Genomic DNA, 19007 nt, shown 5'->3' on the forward strand with positions numbered 1-19007 from the left:
CTTACTATTTTATAGCAAGTAAATCTAAACATTAAAAAAATTAAAAGTTGGAGGGAGTAAAAAGCATTTAAAATCACCCTCTGGAAATGCTATCACAGTCCACTTCTGTGTGAAGACTTCTGTCATTCATAATCTCCATGCATTTCTTTTATAACATCATATTCTACCGCCTGTCTTCTTGTTAGAGTATTTAAAGAACTAGCCATTTCTCATTTATTGCTTACGTGATCTTGGGCAAGTTAGTTTCTCTAATTGTCAATTTTTATATTTGCAAAATGGAGATCAAAATAGTACCAACCTATAGGGCTACTGTGAGGACTAAATGAGATCATGCAGTAACACATTTAGCACCGTGTCTGTCTTATATTAAGTCTTCAAAAAGGTAAGATGTTAGTACTACTATTAGGTCTTGAGTCTCAGTATTCTCAAGCCAGTTTAATGCTTGGCTCAGATGCTCAGTTGTTTGTTAGATGAATGAAGGATGCACTGCCCTCTACTACCATTTTATTGTCGCTGTTGGGCATCATGTAAAAAGAACCCGTACCTTGGAGAATAATAAAATGATTAATGCCAAGGAGAATTCTAGACGGAAAATTACAGACCAGTAGATCTTGGACTTCTGTGGGGGCAAGGTAGAAATCTGATTTCTGATTCTGTGCATCTGTTTCATGTACAGGTAGAGGTAAGCTCTACTGTTAGCCTGTGGGCACAGCCCTTATACTTTGCCTTGGCCATCACTGCCAACTCCAAGCCTTGGAACATACCTGTGTTTAGGCTTCAGGCCAAACATTTCATGATTAAACCTTTGGTTAATCTTTTTTTCCAAATATGCATTTGCTGCTGATTCACCAGTAATCTTCTTCAGCAAATGATTAAATCGAGATGACAAAATTGTATCAAAAGGATATCCACAGTCTCCTACACGATTGAGGATCCAAGCCCCTTTTCTGGTGCTGAGGAAAACCTGAGGGATGGGGAAAAAATAATTTTTGCTTTTGCCATTCTCTGAAGAAATGGGAGCCCATTTTTTTCAAGATGAAGGTCAAACTCATTAATCTGGCTTTTTATTCCCTGCCTATCTCTTTATTTATTTAAATTTCCTGCCATTTTCTTCTCAAACACTAAGCTTACAATTAAATTGGTATATTCACTGAACAAGACTATATCTTGCTGTAAGCTACCACTGCATTTCTGTTTAATGTCATTATGCCTCCCTGAAAGGCCCCCTATTCCCTAGATTCTCTAAAGCTTATTCCTTTATAAGATCCAGAATCAAGTCTCTCTCCTCCATAAGATACCACTGATCATTCTGGCTGATAATTTTCTCTCCATTTTCTGAACTTCTCTATCACCTGTTCAACTCATTTAAAATCAGGGAACAGTAAAGCTGACAGGAAGTGGACATCATTTAATTTAAAACCTTCAATCTATTCTTGGCCTTTGACATTGTTTGCGTTATTACAAAAAAAACATCAATTATACTGATATTTAACATTGTATATTCTGATTTTTGTCTTTCCTAATGTATTTTCTCCAAGGTGGAAGGGTATATCAGATACATCTTTAAGTTCCCAACATACCATCATCAACATGTCCATTTATTGAGAATTGTAACCTGTAAGTCACTGTATTAGGTCCTTTATCTGTATTTTTATTTGATCAATAAATAAATACCTCTTGAGGTAGGTAATGTTATGTCCATTTGATGGATGAGAAACATGGAGAAGATGAATAATTTGCCTGAACTCATATAGCTACTAAGTGGTAGAGCTGAATTTCTAACCTAAGTCTTACCTACGCCAAAGCCTGTGCTTAAGAAATGTTTCAGTTATTTAAGGGAAAAACTGAAAATTGCAAGTAGAGCAACAGAGGAGCTGGTCACTCTTTCTGTGTCATCTGCTGGCTCAAGTCCACCAGAGCTAATAAAAGTTTGGTATTTGGCTACTTGGCAAAAGCATCACTTTGTCTATGTTATAACACTCTCTAGAGATAGTTTCCAGGGTTGTAAGCTATTTAAGCGGAGAAGGCAATAGCACCCCACTCCAGTACTCTTACCTAGAAAATCCCATGAATGGAGGAGCCTGGTGGGCTACAGTCCATGCGGTCGCTAAGAGTTGGACATGACTGAGTGACTTCACTTTCACTTTTCACTTTCATGCATTGGAGAAAGAAATGGCAACCCACTCCAGTGTTCTTGCCTGGAGAATCCTGGAGATGGGGGAGCCTGGTGGGCTGCCGTCTATGGGGTCACACAGAGTCGGACATGACTGAAGTGACGCACAGCAGCAGTAGCAGCAGCAAGCTATTTAAGTACATTGTTTCGTGGGTTTTCTTTTCTTTCTTTTTTTTTTTTTTTTGGTTTATGCCCTGCAGCAAGTGGGATCTTAGTTCCCCAACCAGGGACTGAACACACACCCTCTGCACTGGAGTCTTAACCACTGTACTGCCAGGGAAGTCCTTGTTTTATGGTTTTTTGTTTAAGTCCTCTGTTAAAAGGTGACCTGTCTACAGAGGGATGATCATATACTTCATACATGTATTCTCACCAATGGTGACCTTAAGCACTATCATAATTAACTACTTTTATGTGTCACAGTTGAAAGAGCATGCATGGTCTTAGGAATCAAATTATTTTGTATACAGTCTATATAACTTTAACAATATAGGTTATAAGTAATGTAAATGCTCAGAGCTGCAGTTAAAAAGTTCTCAACCAATACATTATAAAGCAATTATCTTCTATTTAAAAAATAGTAAAAAGTTCTCTCTATATAAAATAGTGACAATAATACATATGTCACAAACCTTTATCAGAAACATATCCACCTTACCTCCACCCACTCTTGCTGCCCTGTTCTTTGGCAAATTATGGTTCCTCAGTGCTTGTACAGAAATAGAGGAAAACAACAGAATGGGAAAGACTAGAGATCTCTTCAAGAAAATTAGAGATACCAAGGGAACATTTCTTGCAAAGATGGGCTCAATAAAGGACAGAAATGGTATGGACCTAACAGAAGCAGAAGATATTAAGAAGAGGTGGCAAGAATACCCAGAAGAACTGTACAAAAAAGATCTGCATGACCCAGATAATCATGATGGTGTGATCACTCACCTAGAACCAGACATCCTGGAATGTGAAGTCAAGTGGACCTTAGAAAGCATCATTATGAACAATGCTAGTGGAGGTGATGGAATTCCAGTTGAGCTATTTCAAATCCGGAAAGATGATGCTATGAAAGTGCTGCACTCAATATGCCAGCACATTGGGAAAACTCAGCAGTGGCCACAGGATTGGAAAAAGTCAGTTTTTATTCCAATGCCAAAGAATGCTCAAACTACTGCACAATTGTACTCATCTCACATGCTAATAAAGTAATACTCAAAATTCTTCAAGCCAGGCTTCAGCAATACGTGAACTGTGAACTTCCTGATGTTCAAGCTGGTTTTAGAAAAGGCAGAGGAACCAGAGATCAAATTGCCAACATCTGCTGGATCATCGAAAAAGCAAGAGAGTTCCAGAAAAACATCTATTTCTGCTTCATTGACTATGCCAAAGCCTTTAACTGCGTAGATCACAATCAACTGTGGAAAATTCTGAAAGAGATGGGAATACAGACCACCTGACCTGCCTCTTGAGAAACCTATATGCAGGTCAGGAAGCAACAGTTAGAACTGGACACGGAACAACAGAGTGGTTTCAAATAGGAAAAGGAGTACGTCAAGGCTGTATATTGTCACCCTGCTTATTTAACTTCTATGCAGATTACATCATGAGAAACGCTGGGCTGGAAGAAGCACAAGCTGGAATTAAGACTGCAGGGAGAAATATCAATAACCTCAGATATGCAGATGACACCACCCTTATGGCAGAAAGTGAAGAGGAAATAAAAAAAGTCTCTTGATGAAAGTGAAAGAGGAGAGTGAAAAAGTTGGCTTAAAGCTCAACATTCAAAAAACGAAGATCATGGCATCTGGTCCCATCACTTCATGGGAAATAGATGGGAAACAGTGGAAACAGTGTTAGACTTTATTTTGGGGGCTCCAAAATCACTGCAGATGGTGACTGCAGCCATGAAATTAAAAGACGCTTACTCCTTGGAAGGAAAGTTATGACCAACCTACATAGTATATTAAAAAGCAGAGACATTACTTTGCCAACAAAGGTTCATCTAATCAAGGCTATGGTTTTTCCTGTGGTCATGTATGGATGTGAGAGTTGGACTGTGAAGAAAGCTGAGCACCGAAGAATTGATGCTTTTGAACTGTGGTGTTGGAGTAGACTCTTGAGAGTCCCTTGGACTGCAAGGAGATTCAACCAGTCCATTTTAAAGGAGATCAGTCCTGGGTGTTCATTGGAAGGACTGATGCTAAAGCTGAAACTCCAATACTTTGGCTACCTCATGCAAAGATTGACTCATTGGAAAAGGCTCTGATGCTGGGAGGGATTGGGGGCAGGAGGAGAAGGGGACAACAGAGGATGAGATGGCTGGATGGCATCACCGACTCGATAGACATGAGTTTGCATGAACTCCAGGAGTTGGTGATGGACAGCAAGGCCTGGCATGCTGCGATTCATGGGGTCACAAATAGTCAGACACGACTGAGCGACTGAACTGAACTGAACTGAGTGCTTGTAAGGCCAAGCTTCTCTATGGCTGACAATTTAACAAGCCAATGGTATTAAAGATAGCTCATGCCTTGGGTCCCTACCACATACTTTGAACATTCTTTTAATACATCACCCACATACATTTTTACCCTTTATTATTTACCTAACTGTTTCCTAATAAATGCTTATTGAATTAATTCATGGAGTAACATGTGAAATCAGTTTTGTGGTAATAGATGAGGATAAACCTGAGAAGAAGTGTTATTGAATGGAGTTTCTGGGTAAAGGTTATTTAACAAAGTTGTGGCATTAAACTTCCTTTTTTAAAAGTAATTTAAAATGTATGTTTAATTAAAGTTACTGAAGAACAACCATTTAACTATGCCAAAAAAGTTATGATTCCAGAAAGATGATGTCTTTTTCTAGGAATTTATAATGAAGATACTTTCTTCCCAGTTCAAAATCTATGATACAAAAACAACAACAACAACAAAACAACCAAAAAACCCTCAAGGACATAGAAATGGCTTTACTGTGGATGATATTCTATGTTAACTAATTGTACTCAGAAGCTGGGGAGAGCTGCTTGCATGTGCTACAATGTGGATGCTTTTCATACTGATGTCCATGTTATCTTCAGAGGATCCGCTGCTTTTTTTTTCTTTTTTCTTTTTCATTTGGGGAGTGAAGAAGAGTGAAGGGGAAAATTCCCCTACCAGCCTATGAGTGAAAAGCTTTCAATGACCCAGTACACTTTCCTTCAAAATAAGAGCATGGCATTTCTGCTGGCCAACAAGTGGTCCGCACTGTGGATGCTGCATTCTAACAGGCTCTCCCAGCAATCACTTGGTCTTCTTCAAAGCCAGAGGCACCCTCCAAAGAGACAGCTGAGAGAGATTATGGGCACAGTCCTTGGTCATAACTAAATTCCTTAGAGTGAGGCCAGATAAATGATGGAAATCTTAACTTGTAACCTGGCTCAGTCACATCATCAATCATGATGTTGCCAACTGAGGCAACAAAACCAATCCCTACATTTGCCATTGGCACTGATGGGCTGTGAGCAGTTATATACACTCCGTTGGGTCCTGCAGCTTCCTTAGTGAAGCAAAGTAAATAATTTTACTAATTCAAACCTGTTTGGCCCTGTGGCTAATTTCCACTGCCAGGTCTCCTCCAGAATTCCCAATGCCAATTATAATGACCCTCTTTCCAGTGAGACTGTCTGGATTCTTATAATCTCGACTATGGAAGTATTGTCCTTTGAACTTCTCAATTCCTACAAGAGAAGGAAAAATAATTACTGGGTAATGGTCATTGAATTTTTTTTGCAGTGTGCACATCCTCCATGTGTTCTCCTTTTATTCAAGTGCACTGTCACCTTTTTAATATTTTTGCCTGGTTTCTTTTCCCATAGCCCCAGAGTCAAACCTTGTGATTTCCTTATCATAAGTAGTCTGCTTAACTCAGGATCTGTTTGTACTTTGGACTTGTGGACTCACAAATCCAAACTACTTCAGAAAACATTCTCTTGTCTTTTCATCTTCTTCTTCCCTTTTTTTTTTTGTAGTTGACTTACATCAGTTCCAGATGTATAACATAGTAACGATCTTTTATAGATTAGGCAACATTCAAACTTATTACAATATTATAGTGGTTTAGATGCTCAGTTGTGTCAGACTCCTTGTGACCCTCCAAGAGCAGCCTACCAGGCTCCTCTGTCCATTGGATTCTCTGGGCAACAACCCTGGAGTGGGTTACCATTTCCTTCTCTAATAATATTATAGTATCTTGACTACGTTCTTTGTGCTGTTTATTATATTACTTGTGACTTATTTTATAATTAGTAGTTTGTATTTCTTAATCCCCTTTACCTATTTGCCCACCCCACCCTCTCTTCATCTTCTGTAAATACCTACTTCCATTTCAATTGTAGTATACGTGTTTTTATATACTCTAGAGTATACATAGAATCCATGTGCAATGCAGGAAGACATGGGTTCAATCCCTAGGTTGGGAAGATCTCCTGGAGGAAGAAGTGGCAACCCACTCCAGTGGTAACACAAAGAGTTGAAAACTGAGCAACTGAGCACATACATAGTATTTTTTTTCCCTCAAAATGAAAATCCAGGGCAAAGACTGTAATTTAACTCTTTCTTTAAGCTTTATTTTCTTGCTTAGAAACTCAATATTTCTGTTTGTTTCCTCCGTTGCTAAAAAAAAAAAAGCCTTCATTCAGGATAAAGCGATGTGGTATATTTATACAATGAAATATTACTCAGTCATGAAAGAGAACAAAATCATGTCATTTGCAGCAACAGGGATGCCCCTAAAGGTTGTCAAAGTGAGTGAAGTAAGTCAGAGAAAGACAAATATCATATGGTATCTCTTATATGTGGAGTCTAAAACAATTGCACAGATGAACTTATTTACAAAACAGAAAGAGTTATAGAAACAAACTTTTCTATAGGGAGGAAAAGTGGGGGAGGGATAAACTGGGACACGGGGATTGGCATATACACACTACTGTAAGAAGGGGTCTCTGGTGGCTCAGTGGTAAAGAATTCACCTGCCAATGCAGGAAACATGGGTTCAATTCCTTGGGTGAAAGGATGCCCTGGAGAAGGAAATGGCAACTGACTTCAGTATTCTTGCCTGGGAAATCCCATGGATAAAGGATCCTGGTGGGCTATAGTCTATGGGGTCGCAAAAGAGTCTGACATAACTTGACAACTAAACAGTGCCGGGGGCCAGCGTGAGGAACTCCGCCCATGGCAAAGGTCATGAGGAAGGAGGCCTGGCATACGCAAAGGCGTGATCAAGCCTCAGGAAACCCCCTGTTTCCGAGCATCTACCCCAAAACCAGAGTCTGTTTTAGGCTCTCCCCCATAACCATTTCTCTCGGAGAAGGAGTAAACGTGCAGCTTCAAGGCAATAAAAACTCCTGGGCATGACAAGAGTGTTTCAGCTTACGGACTCCTCTGAAGGTTATCTAGCCCACCTGTATATTCGTCCGGCCACATGTGATTATTTACAGCCTCCCAATCTGAGAGGCACGAGATGTTTTAGACTTACTAAAGGCAAATTCTTTTGGGGATTTGGAAATTATTAGTATAGTGGTTTGGTTAGGAATTATATGGGTGAAGGGTTTTTCATTTGTTGTGCCAATAATTGCTGCTAATTCCCTGCCCTGAGTGTGACAAGGGTGTCTTAGGTCAAACCTCTCTGCTGACAGACTAGCTTGTGTGACAGGATTATCCATACTCCTGCCACTACGCACATGATTGTTTACTACCTATATACTTAATACTTAATAAGTATAAGCACAGAGAGTTTTGGAGTATTTTGAGAGTCTTAATTAGCATAGGGCTTTTCTCATTGTTGAGTCAATGATTGCTGCCAGGCCTCCATATCCTTAGGCACCTGGGAATATATTAATCAATGTATTTGGAATATAGAAAGGGAAATATAATAGTTTTAAGGTTAGCAATACTAGACTTTTTTAGCTAATGAATTTTCTCTTTTGTAATAGATCACTGTACTTTGTTATAAATCACTGTGTCCTTGCTATGTAAAAATGTAACTTCATCACTATCTTAAGACTAAATAGATCTTAAGGGGAACATTAGTGAAAGGATTTTCATTTGTTGGGTTGATGTTTGCTGCTAAATCTCCATGTTCCCTGCCCTTATAATGAATATAACTAGCATATAGGAGAAATAAGTATTAACCTTTAAGCATATAGGAGAAATAAGTATTAACCTTTAAGATTAATCATGTTAACCTTGGGTTAAATAAATTCCTTTCTTGATTGTAACTCACTACACCCTCACCCTATAGGAATGTAACTTTATTTGGAGGGTGGTGCGTGGTTTAAGAAAAAACACCCTTGGAAGAAATAAGTTTTTTGGTTATCAGAAAGAAAAGATCATAAAATGTCAGCAGGTCTCACTCATGGCCAGAAGATGATGCAATATCCCTAAGACCTTTTTTTAATACATTTATGTGACGCACCTGATTTTGATAAAGGTCAGGACTACTGACCCCCGCGTGACTCTATATTCATCCCTATATGTAACAAAAGGTATATAAGCAAACCCAAAAATAAAGAAATCCGATCAGTTTCTGGAAAGACTGATAGCCCCATGTCGCTTCTTTCTTGCTCCCCATTTCTCTGGCTGAATTCCAAGTTATTCAGCCTCTTTTTCTCCACTAATTTTTCTACTACACTATCCATTTCTAATCTCTCTATATCTCTGTAATTAAATATGTATTTTTCCAAGGACGCCAACACCATCCCCACCTTCGAATTCCCTGGATCCACCGGGTCTGGACCCTGGCAAAACAGCAATAATAAGGACCTGCTGTATAGCAAGGGAACTCTTTTCAATACTCTGTAATGACCTGTGTGGCAAAAGAATCTTAAAAAGAGTGGACACATGATTCACTTTGCTATTTAGCAGAAATGTTTCAAAACACAATATTTAAATCAACTATACTCCAATAAAAATTTTTTAAAGCCTTCGTTCAGTCTAATGCAGATCAACTCCTTTTATCCTTAGAAAAACTATAATCATCGTGAAACTAAATATAAAGCCTTCTAATTTTCCTCTAGTCCCCCATGTTATTGTTATTTCTACCTCCCCAATATTATTAATGCAAGTTACTGCAACATTTTTCAGTAGAATATGCAGAATTAGGATAAGCCTTATTTCATCCCAAGGTAGGAATCACTCAGACCATTCTTTAGGGACCAGGTCACAGGCATGGTTCAAGGGTCTTCTTGCTTAGTAGGCTACTTACCAGGGAAGCTTTCCAAGGGTAAGTGAGCATAGGTGTGATGGCCAGTGCAAACCATAACTCCATCGAAGACATATACCTCCTTTTTCCCTTCAGATTCCGTGACCACCTCCCATTGGCCTGAAGTGGGGAAATCAGGCTGCTTCTTCACGCTGCACACAGTGGTCTAAGAAGAAAAGGGATCACCACAGGGGACTGTAGCCACAGCCTATGCAGTGGTCATCTTCCCTGACAGGTCTGTCTTTGCAGGGGCTTACACAAAGGGCTGATACCACATAAGAGGGCTAAGGCAGGGATATTTGATTTTCATACTCTACAAATAAAAACTTTTTTTGTTTGGGGCTATGGTCAGAGTGAGAAAACTTTCACGAGGGAAGCTAAGTAAAACAGAGTTGGCAGACTAATGTTGCACTATCCTCTCCTTCTAGAAAAGTACAAATGACTACTTTTCTTGGGCCATGCCTCAGTTGGTAAAGATTCTGCCTGCAATGCAGGAGACCAGGGTTTGATCCCTGGGTCGGAAAGAATCCCCTGGAGAAGGAAATGGCAACCAACTGCAGTATTCTTTCCTGGGAAAATCCCATGGACAAAGGAGCCTGGCAGGCTACATACAGTCCATGGGATCACAAGAGTAGGACACAACTTAGCAACTAAACCATCACAACCACCACCACCGTGGTCAGAGTGAGAAAACTTTCATGAGGCAACCTAGTTCAAACGAGTTGGCAAATTAATGTTGCACTGTCCTCTTCTAGAAAAGTGCAAATTACTAGTTTTATTAGGCCATGCGTGTGTGTATGCTCAGTCACTCGATCATGTCTGACTCTTTGCAATCCCCTGGACTGTAGCCCACCAGGCTCCTCTGTCCACAGGATTTTCCAGGCAAGAATACTGGAGTGGGTTGCCATTTCCTCCTCCAGGGGATATTCCTGACACAGGGATCAAAGTCTGCTGTGTCTCCTGCATTGGCAGGTGGATTCTTCACCACTGCGCCACCTGGGAAGCCCTTCTTGTACCATATGCCCTGCACCATACCCTAGGGCAATATGATACTTAAATAAGATGTGGGCTTCCCTTCTAAGACACTTGATGCACTAAATGCCTATTCCTCCCCATACTCCCAGACATCCTGAGATCTTCCGATGCCTTCTTATCTCAAGTTCTGTTCTCACTGTCTAGTCTTAAATGTGTGACTGAGCTAATAAGGCTCCCTTTCCTAATAGAGTAGAAAAACATCTCAGTGACTCATGTTTTGTGTAAATGAACTTCTTTGACTCCCATAAATGCCCATTTTACAAATAACTAGAAAGAAAGAAGATAAAAGATGGGATAGTCAGTGGTATAGTTTTTAGCTTTAAAAACAAATACAGGTTACTCTACCTAGTCTAAGGAAACATTAAGAGTATGTCCTATGTGCTTCTAGGATTTATGACCATAATGTCTTGGTGGACTAATAACACTCTTATATACCCAAGTGATCCTATATTATTTATAGTTCCTCTCTATCATGTTCTTACTTGTACACACGCCAGTGCTTCTGCCTGGACCATCCTTTTATGCTTTCCTCATTTGGAGATACTCACCCTTCAACATTTAGTTTGGTATAATCTCCTCTAAGAAAACATCCTTAGTGAAGTGAAGTCGCTCAGTCGTGTCCGACTCTTTGCGACCCCATGGACTGTAGCCTTCCAGGCTCCTCTGTCCATGGGATTTTCCAGGCAATATACTGGAGTGGATTGCCATTTCCTTCTGCAGGGGATCTTCCCAACCCAGGGATTGAACCTGGGTCTCTCGCACTGTAGACAGACACTTTACCATCTGAGCAGGGAAGTCCAAGGGTACCTGATAATTCAAGCTCTAAGGGATTAAGTGTCCCACCTCTGAGCTGCAATGTATAGATCTCAGGGCATTTATCACCCTGTAACTCTGTATTTTTATTAATTATGCTTACAATGAAATTTTCATTTTTCTGGCTCCTAACTAGACTGTTAAATCACTGTTTTTTTTGTTTGTTTTGTTTTTTTGGGTGTTTCTTCACTGATTAGTGTGGTAACAAACCTAAGTGTTTTTAAAAAGTGAAGAGAAGCATCACTAGACTATAAATGACTGACTTTGGAAGTCGTCACTGGATATTGCCATTTTAATTTTGTTGTTAAATAGAAAAAGGCATGATTTAGTAGAATGATCAGAAAGTAGAAGATTTGGGCTTTTTGCCAGCTGTCAGAAATACTGGTTCTTTTATGGTCATGGCTTAAAATAATAGAAATATCATGGAAGATTTTACAGCAGGAAGGAACCAAGGAGGTGATATACTACAATCATCTTGTTTTACAAATAAAACTAAGACACGTCAAAGTTGAGGAACTTACTTGCCTGAAGTCACAAGTAGATTAGCAGCAGAACAAAGACTAGAATTTAAGATTTTTTTTCCCAATTCAGTGTTCTTTCCTCTACACCAGAGTTGACTTATTTGCTTTCTCATAACTGTTCAATAACTAATACATGGGGTTGTTGTCGTCACATAAAAAATGCATTGGAAAGCACCTCAGAAAGCATAAAAGGCTAAGTGGCAAGTTGTGGAACAAGTTGTGGCACCAGAAGTTTTCAAAGTGCCTAAACCTGTCAGTTCTCATTTGTTTATTGTAATCAAATGATACAGAATGAAGGCAATGAAATGAAGGTTGCTTCCTGGATCTGTAGTCAAAATACATAGAAGAGGGACTTTCCCATTGATACTTTTCAGTCAGAGAGAAGACTCAGTGTAGAGTCTATTGGATAGGTACATGAGCATACCAAACCAAGCTACACATAAGCACCGCTAAATGAAACCACATTATTCATTTACTTTGCAAACAACTTCAAACACAGAGATACCCACAAAATTCCCTACCTTAAATCGAATGTACTTTAGAAGGTCAAATTCTTTGGCATACATCCTGAAATACTCCAGGACCTGGGAGTTGTGCATGAAGTTAGGATAATGATCTGGGATGGGATAGTCACTGAAGCACATCATCTCCTTAGAAGTGTTGATGATCACTGACTTGTAAATACTTGCCCTTCCTTCTTCAGGTTCTTCCTGCAGTAAATAAAAAGCATTCATAACAGCTTGAGAATTAAGGTCGTGGTTTATAAACAGCCAATTAACATTTGAAAAGTTATCTGAAATGCCAATTTTTAAAAAAAGTTATACACACACATCCCTTTATATCTCCCAGGATTTGCACCCTCATGCTGTCTCTTCCCCTTGAATCTGAGTTGTCTTTATGACTTGCTTTTGACCAACAGCATGCAGTTAGAATGATACTGGATGGCTTCCAAGACTAAGTGGTAAGTAGTCTTGCCGCTTCCACCTGGGTTTCTTAGAAAGCTTCCTCTCATAGAAGTCAGCAGCTGTGTAACAAGTCCAGCTACCCTGAGACCATCATCCTGTGAGGAAGCCCAAGCTATCCACATGAAGAGCATGTTTGTGATAGAGAGATGTGCAGCCAGCCCCCAGAAGTCCTAGTTATCCCAGCTGATGTTCTAAACATGGAAACAAAGAGGTCATAGTATGTGTCCAGTCTTAGACTAAAATGACAAGAGACTCCAAGTGAGAACTGCCCATCTGAGTACTAGTTTCAAGGTTTTTCGTGTACTTGGAACAACCGTTCTCCAGGAAACACTGTACTAATTTATAATTCTGTCCACTATGTGTTCCTGTTTTACCTTATTTTCACTAATTTAAAAGACAATTATTCAGTGTTAGCAAAAATGAAATCTCAGTACAATGTTTTCTGGAGAGTAATGTGGCAAGAACATGAAAACCCTTGACACTTGGCCATTTAAAGAAAGATTTAGTATTCAGACAAAAATTTATGTTAATGTATGTTGATAGCATTATTTGTAATATAAAAATGAAATAAGTTAAATGTCTGTGATAGTGTGATTTATAAGAAATATATATTTGGTCATCCAGATGGTCAAAATATATTTCTCATATATATTTGGTCTTTCTACCACAGTTCCTGGCTCAGAGCTCCCAAAACTCTTGTAATTTCCCAAGTGTTGAGAGTGATCAAAGTCTTTTGTTGTGTTAGTATGGTGACTCTTAGAAGGCAAATAATAGTGGGCCTGGTTACCAATGGAGCAAACCCTGTGGGTTGTAACTTTCAGTTGCCCCCTTCTGACTTCTGGGGAGGGGAGAGGGACTGGAAGTTGAATCAGTAGCCAATGCCCAGTGATTTAATTAATCATTCCTATGTCATGAAGCCGCCATAAAAACCCAAAAGAGTAGGATTTAGGGAGCTTCCAGGTTGGTGAACCTGAGAAGATCAGGAGAGCAGCGTGCCTAGAGAGGGCATGGAAGCTCAGTGTCCTTTCCCTGTACATCTCTCTCTTTGGCTGTTCCCAAGCTACATACTTTTATAAGAAACTGGTAATTGAGTGAGTAAATGGGTTTTCTGTGTTCTGTGAGCTGCTCTAGCAAATTAAGCAAACCCAAGGAAAGGGTCATGGGAATTTCTGACTTATAGTCAGTTGGTCAGAAGTATAGGTAACAACCTGGTAATGACTGGCATCTGAAGTCCAAAGTCCAAGGAGGGGCCATTGGAATCTTCAAACTGTAGCCAGTTGGTCAGAAGCACTGGTAATAACCTGAGTTTATGACTTGGTGTCTACAGTAGGGCTGAGGGGGCAGTCTTATAGGACTGAGCTCTCAATTTGTGGAATCTGAAACTATCTCTGGGTAAATAGAATTGAGTTTAATTCTTGGATATCTTGCTAGTATCTGAATGTTGTTTGTTGATGTCTGGGGACCATCCCCCACCCATGCACATACACACCCACACACACTTGCTTTGGTCTCAGAACCACTTAATGCCCAACAAATACACTGTATTTGAGAATCACTACTCTAGATCCTTGCTACCTGAAGAACTAGCAGGCAGAGATATCTCTTGGGAGACTGTTAGAAATGCAGAATCTCAGGCCCCACCCCGACCTACTGAATTGGAACCTGCCTTTCTAGCAAAATCCTCAAGATTCTCCCAGGTAGCTCAGTGGTAAAGAATCTGCCTGCCAATGCAGGAGGCGCAAGAGACACAGGTTCAAACTCTGGGTTGGGAAGATGCCATGGAGGAGGGCATAGCAACCCATACCTGTATTCTTGCCTGGATAATCCCATGGACAGAGGAGCATGGTGGGCTACAGTCCATAGGGTTGCAAAGGGTTGAACATGACTGAAGTGACTTAGCACACACAAACAGGGGTGTTGTACTGAACACATAAAATAGCACAGTATCTATCCAGACTGCTATATTAGCTTTAACTGAAACATCACAAACGATGATTTTTTAACTGTTTTTAAAATTGTTTTGATTATGGACAATTACCTTAACCAATTTGTACCCCCTTTTCCCTTTCTGGGCTCTGCAGGTGGCCCAGTGGTAAGAATCTGCCTGCCAATGCAAGAGATGTGGGTTCGATCCCTGGGTGGGAAAGATCTCTTGGAATAGGAGATGGCAACCCACTCCAGTATTCTTGCCTGGAAAATCCCATGGACAGAGGATCCTGGTGGGTTAAAGTCCATGGAATCACAAAGATTCCAACACAACTGAGCACGCACCCATGCACTTCCTTTTTAGGGCTTTTCTGCTGGCTCAGTGGTAGAGAATCTGCCTACCAATGAAGAAAACACAGGTTCAAATCTGGGTTGGAAGATCCCCTGGAGAAGGAAATAGCAATCTACCCTAGCAGTCTTGCCTGGGAAATCACACGGACAGAGGAGCCTAACAGACCACAGTTCATGGGGTTGCAAAAGAGTCCACATAACTTAAAGACTAAACAACAAATGGTTGTTTATCATGCAGAGACAGTCTTCCCTTTTTTCCATCAACAAACAGATATTTGGATGTTGGGTATTACTGAGCATTCAATGGCCATAAAGGAGAGTGTTCATTGGCTTTGCCCACATTAGAGATGATTTTCCCCTGGTTTTTAGAGAAGAATTTTTGAATTTCAGAATCCTGGATTGATCATTCCCATTTCTTTGCCCTATACTTCAGGATCTCATTCTTGTTGGCTGCTAATAATGTTTTCACAAGTCTCTTTTCAAGTCTCTTCTAACCTATCCTACAAATTTCAACCAAAGTGTTCTTTCTAGCGTATGGTTGTACCTCTTCTCTAATTAAACTTTTAGATGCTGCTCCATTTTCTATAGTTTGTTTTTCAGTTTAGGATTCAGAGACTTCCATGATGTCTTATAGTTTATATATTCTTTATCTCCCCAATTTGATTGTAAACCCCTTGACTTATATTTATGATCTTTCCCACAGTATATAAAATTATAACTAGCACTTAGTAGATATTTAATAGATGTATGGTGAATTACATTGAGAAAAGTACATATAGAAAAAAGAAGTAACTTTCACATAATGCATAACAAACTAATGAAATACATCAAATTCATTTCAAAAAGAGTTGAATAAGATATTTTTATCTTATAAAATTTGTTGTAAGGAAAATTGCAAAGTAATATAAAATCAGATGCATGAAGATATTCAATTTATATTATTTAAAATAGCTATTAATTAGAAATCACTTAAATGGCCCCTCCTCCAATAGGCAAATGGTTTAATAAATTATGATCTCAGTATGATGTAGAATTTATCTTCCACACCACTTCTTAAGTATCCTGATAAATTCAAAGCAGATCCTGTCAGCCCACTGCTTACTGGCTTCTACTGATTCCATGTGGGAAACCAGATTTCTTATTCTAAAACTCAGCATGTTGCATAATCTTAATCTACTTTATTATCTTCATTTATTGTTCTCCTCAGTTAGATTTTTAGGTAAGCATTTGATTTGGGGAGTATTATTATAAATGGTATGGTTTTTCATTTCAAAGTCCAATTTTTCATTTCTGGTATATAGGAAAGCAGTTGGCTTTTGTATATTACCTCTGTAGCCTGCAGCCCTGCTATAATTGCTTATTAGTTCCAAGAATTTTAAAAAATTCTTTGGAATTTTCTACATAGACAGACAGTCATATCATCTTCAAATAAAAATCATTTTACTTATTCCTACCCAATATGTATACCTTTATTGCCATTTCTTACCTTATTACATTAGTTAGGATTTCTAATACAGTGTTTAATAGAAGTGTTAAGAGAGGCTGTCCTTGCTTTGTTCTCAGTTTTATGGGTAAATTGTTCATTTTCTCAGTATTAAGTATAATGTTGTGTTAGTCGCTCAGTCATGTCCAACTCTTTGCGACCCCATGGATGGTAGCCCACCAGACTCCTCAGTTCATGGGATTCTCCAGCCAAGAATACTGAAGTGGGTTGCCATTCCCTTCTTCAAAGTATAATGTTACCTGTAAGTATTTTGTAGATGTTCTTTATCAAATTGAAGGTGTTTCCTCCTATTCCTAGTTTGCTGAAGGGTTTTATCGTGAAGGTGTGATATAAATATTTCTACAAAAATAAAAGAAAAATCCTACCTCCTTAATAAACCAATTTGTTTTTCCTACCTTCAAGTTTTATTGATTTATAATAAATAAAGTATACGCATATAACAGGGTAGAGATTATACAATGTGTAACTATGTAAACATGGGTAGACACAGGCATAGTTGTCCCAGGCATACATAATATTATATTTGATGATTGCAATGTAAATTTAATTTTGTATATTACTTTTTCCACTTAAAGTTATAGCATAGGCTATTTTCAGTGTTCCTTTACAGATTTCAAAATCCATTTTTAAGTGTCTTCAAATTCAATCTCTATAATTCACTCATTAATTCATTTCAAATCATTTATTAAGCATCCACTATATACCAGGTTGGGAAGATATATACTTTCTGGAGTAGGAAAGGGCAACCTACTTCAGTATTCTGGAAAATTCCATTGTCAGAGGAGCCTGGTGGGCTACAGTCCATGCGGTTGCAAAGAGTCAGACACGACTGAGTGCGCACACACTCACACACACACACACACACATCAGAAATGCAAAAAATAAGACACAAACTCTACTTTTGGGTATCTCACAGTGATAGTAACAAATGTAGACTACTGTGTATTCTAAGTCGCCTTGATGGCAATATGAGCAGAGAGTTTTGGCAGTTTGGAGATTGAATGGGAGCATTTAACTCAGTGGAGAGAACAAGAAATACTTCTCCCAAGAAGTCACATTTGATGGGACTCTTGAATGACTGATAAGAATTTTCCAAATGAAGAAGTAGTATTACAAAAGTTTAAAGTTGTAAAAGAGTCTAGAATGTTTCAAAAACAATTTAAGGCCTCAGAAGCTTGAAGTTAACTGAGGAGAACAATAAATGAAGATAATAAAGTGGATTAGGATTATGCAACATGCTGAGTTTTAGTCAGTCTCCCAGCTAGCTATTTTGTAGATGTTGACAAACTGATTCTAAAATTTATGTGGAAAGACAAAAAGCCTAGAATAGCCAACTTTGCCCTTAAGTGTGGACTGTGCATAGTGACTTTCTTCCAAAGAGTACAGTATGACATGGGAGAAAAAAAGAGAAACTTCACAGTGACAAACCCTGATAAACACCATTTCAAGCCAGGTCATCAAGATTAACATCAATCAGTGTGATAAGTGTGATAGAGTGTAACATTGATATGATGTGATGAGAATGGCACTCTACCTCTAAGGTCTTCCTCCCCAAAATTCATAACCCCAGTCTAACCACGATGAAAACATCAGACAAATCCCAACTGAGGGATTTTCTATAAAATATCTAACCAGTGATTCTCAAAACTGTCAAGGTTATCAAAAACAATGAAAGGCTAAGAAACTGACACAGCCATGAGGAGCCTAAGGAGACATGACAGCTGGAACAGGAAAAGGTCATTAGGAAAAATAAACCTAAATAAATCTGAATAAAGCATGGACTTCAGTTAATAATAAGGTATCAATATTGGTCCATTAATTACAACAAATGTTATCACACTAATGTAAGATGTTAATAATATCTGGGCATGAGGTATATGGGAACTCTACTATTTTCCTAATAATTCTGTAAACCTAACACAGTTCTAAAATTAAAGTTTGTTTAAACATATTATTTGTAATAGCACATTAAAAATTAATTAGTGGTTAGATCCTTTTGAAAACAAGGTGTTTGTGAGGGCAGGGGTAGAAATATTCTTAACTATTAAATTTGACTTCATTCATTCAGCAGATATTTCTAAAGTAATAAAAACACTATATTAAGGACTTCCCTCGGAGAAGACAATGGCAACCCACTCCAATACCATGGATGGAGGAGCCTGGTAGGCTGCAGTCCATGGGGTCGCTAAGAGTCGGACACGACTGAGCGACTTCACTTTCACTTTCATGCACTGGAGAAGGAAATGGCAACCCACTCCAGAGTTTTTGCCTGGAGAATCCCAGGAACAGGGGAGCCTGGTGGGCTGCCGTCTATGGGGTCGTACAGAGTCAGATACAACTGAAGCGACTTAGCAGCAGCAGCAGCAGCCGCAGGGACTTCCCTGGTGGTCCAGTGGCTAAAACTCCACACTGTACCAAAGTAGAGGCCGTGGATTCGATCCCTGGTTAGGAAACTAGATCTGACATGCCACATCGAATAGTTC

At 39.1% G+C, this 19007-nt stretch overlaps 1 protein-coding gene across 6 annotated transcripts in view; it reads right to left on the reverse strand.

Annotated features, from left to right (window-relative positions):
* Window positions 1–19007, reverse strand: part of FMO5 (flavin containing dimethylaniline monoxygenase 5) — a 58534-nt gene that overhangs the window by 33457 nt on the left and 6070 nt on the right. For all 6 annotated transcript variants that reach the window (XM_012179729.5, XM_012179728.5, XM_004002399.6 and 3 more), the window contains exons 3-6: window positions 12300–12488; window positions 9413–9575; window positions 5746–5888; window positions 765–964 (exon numbers count right to left, since the gene is read on the reverse strand). In XM_012179729.5, coding sequence (XP_012035119.1) covers window positions 765–964; window positions 5746–5888; window positions 9413–9575; window positions 12300–12488 — 695 coding nt within the window. The remainder of the gene's footprint in view (window positions 1–764; window positions 965–5745; window positions 5889–9412; window positions 9576–12299; window positions 12489–19007) is intronic.

Source organism: Ovis aries, chromosome 1 (genome assembly GCF_016772045.2).
Source record: "Ovis aries strain OAR_USU_Benz2616 breed Rambouillet chromosome 1, ARS-UI_Ramb_v3.0, whole genome shotgun sequence".
Lineage (NCBI taxonomy): Eukaryota > Metazoa > Chordata > Mammalia > Artiodactyla > Bovidae > Ovis > Ovis aries.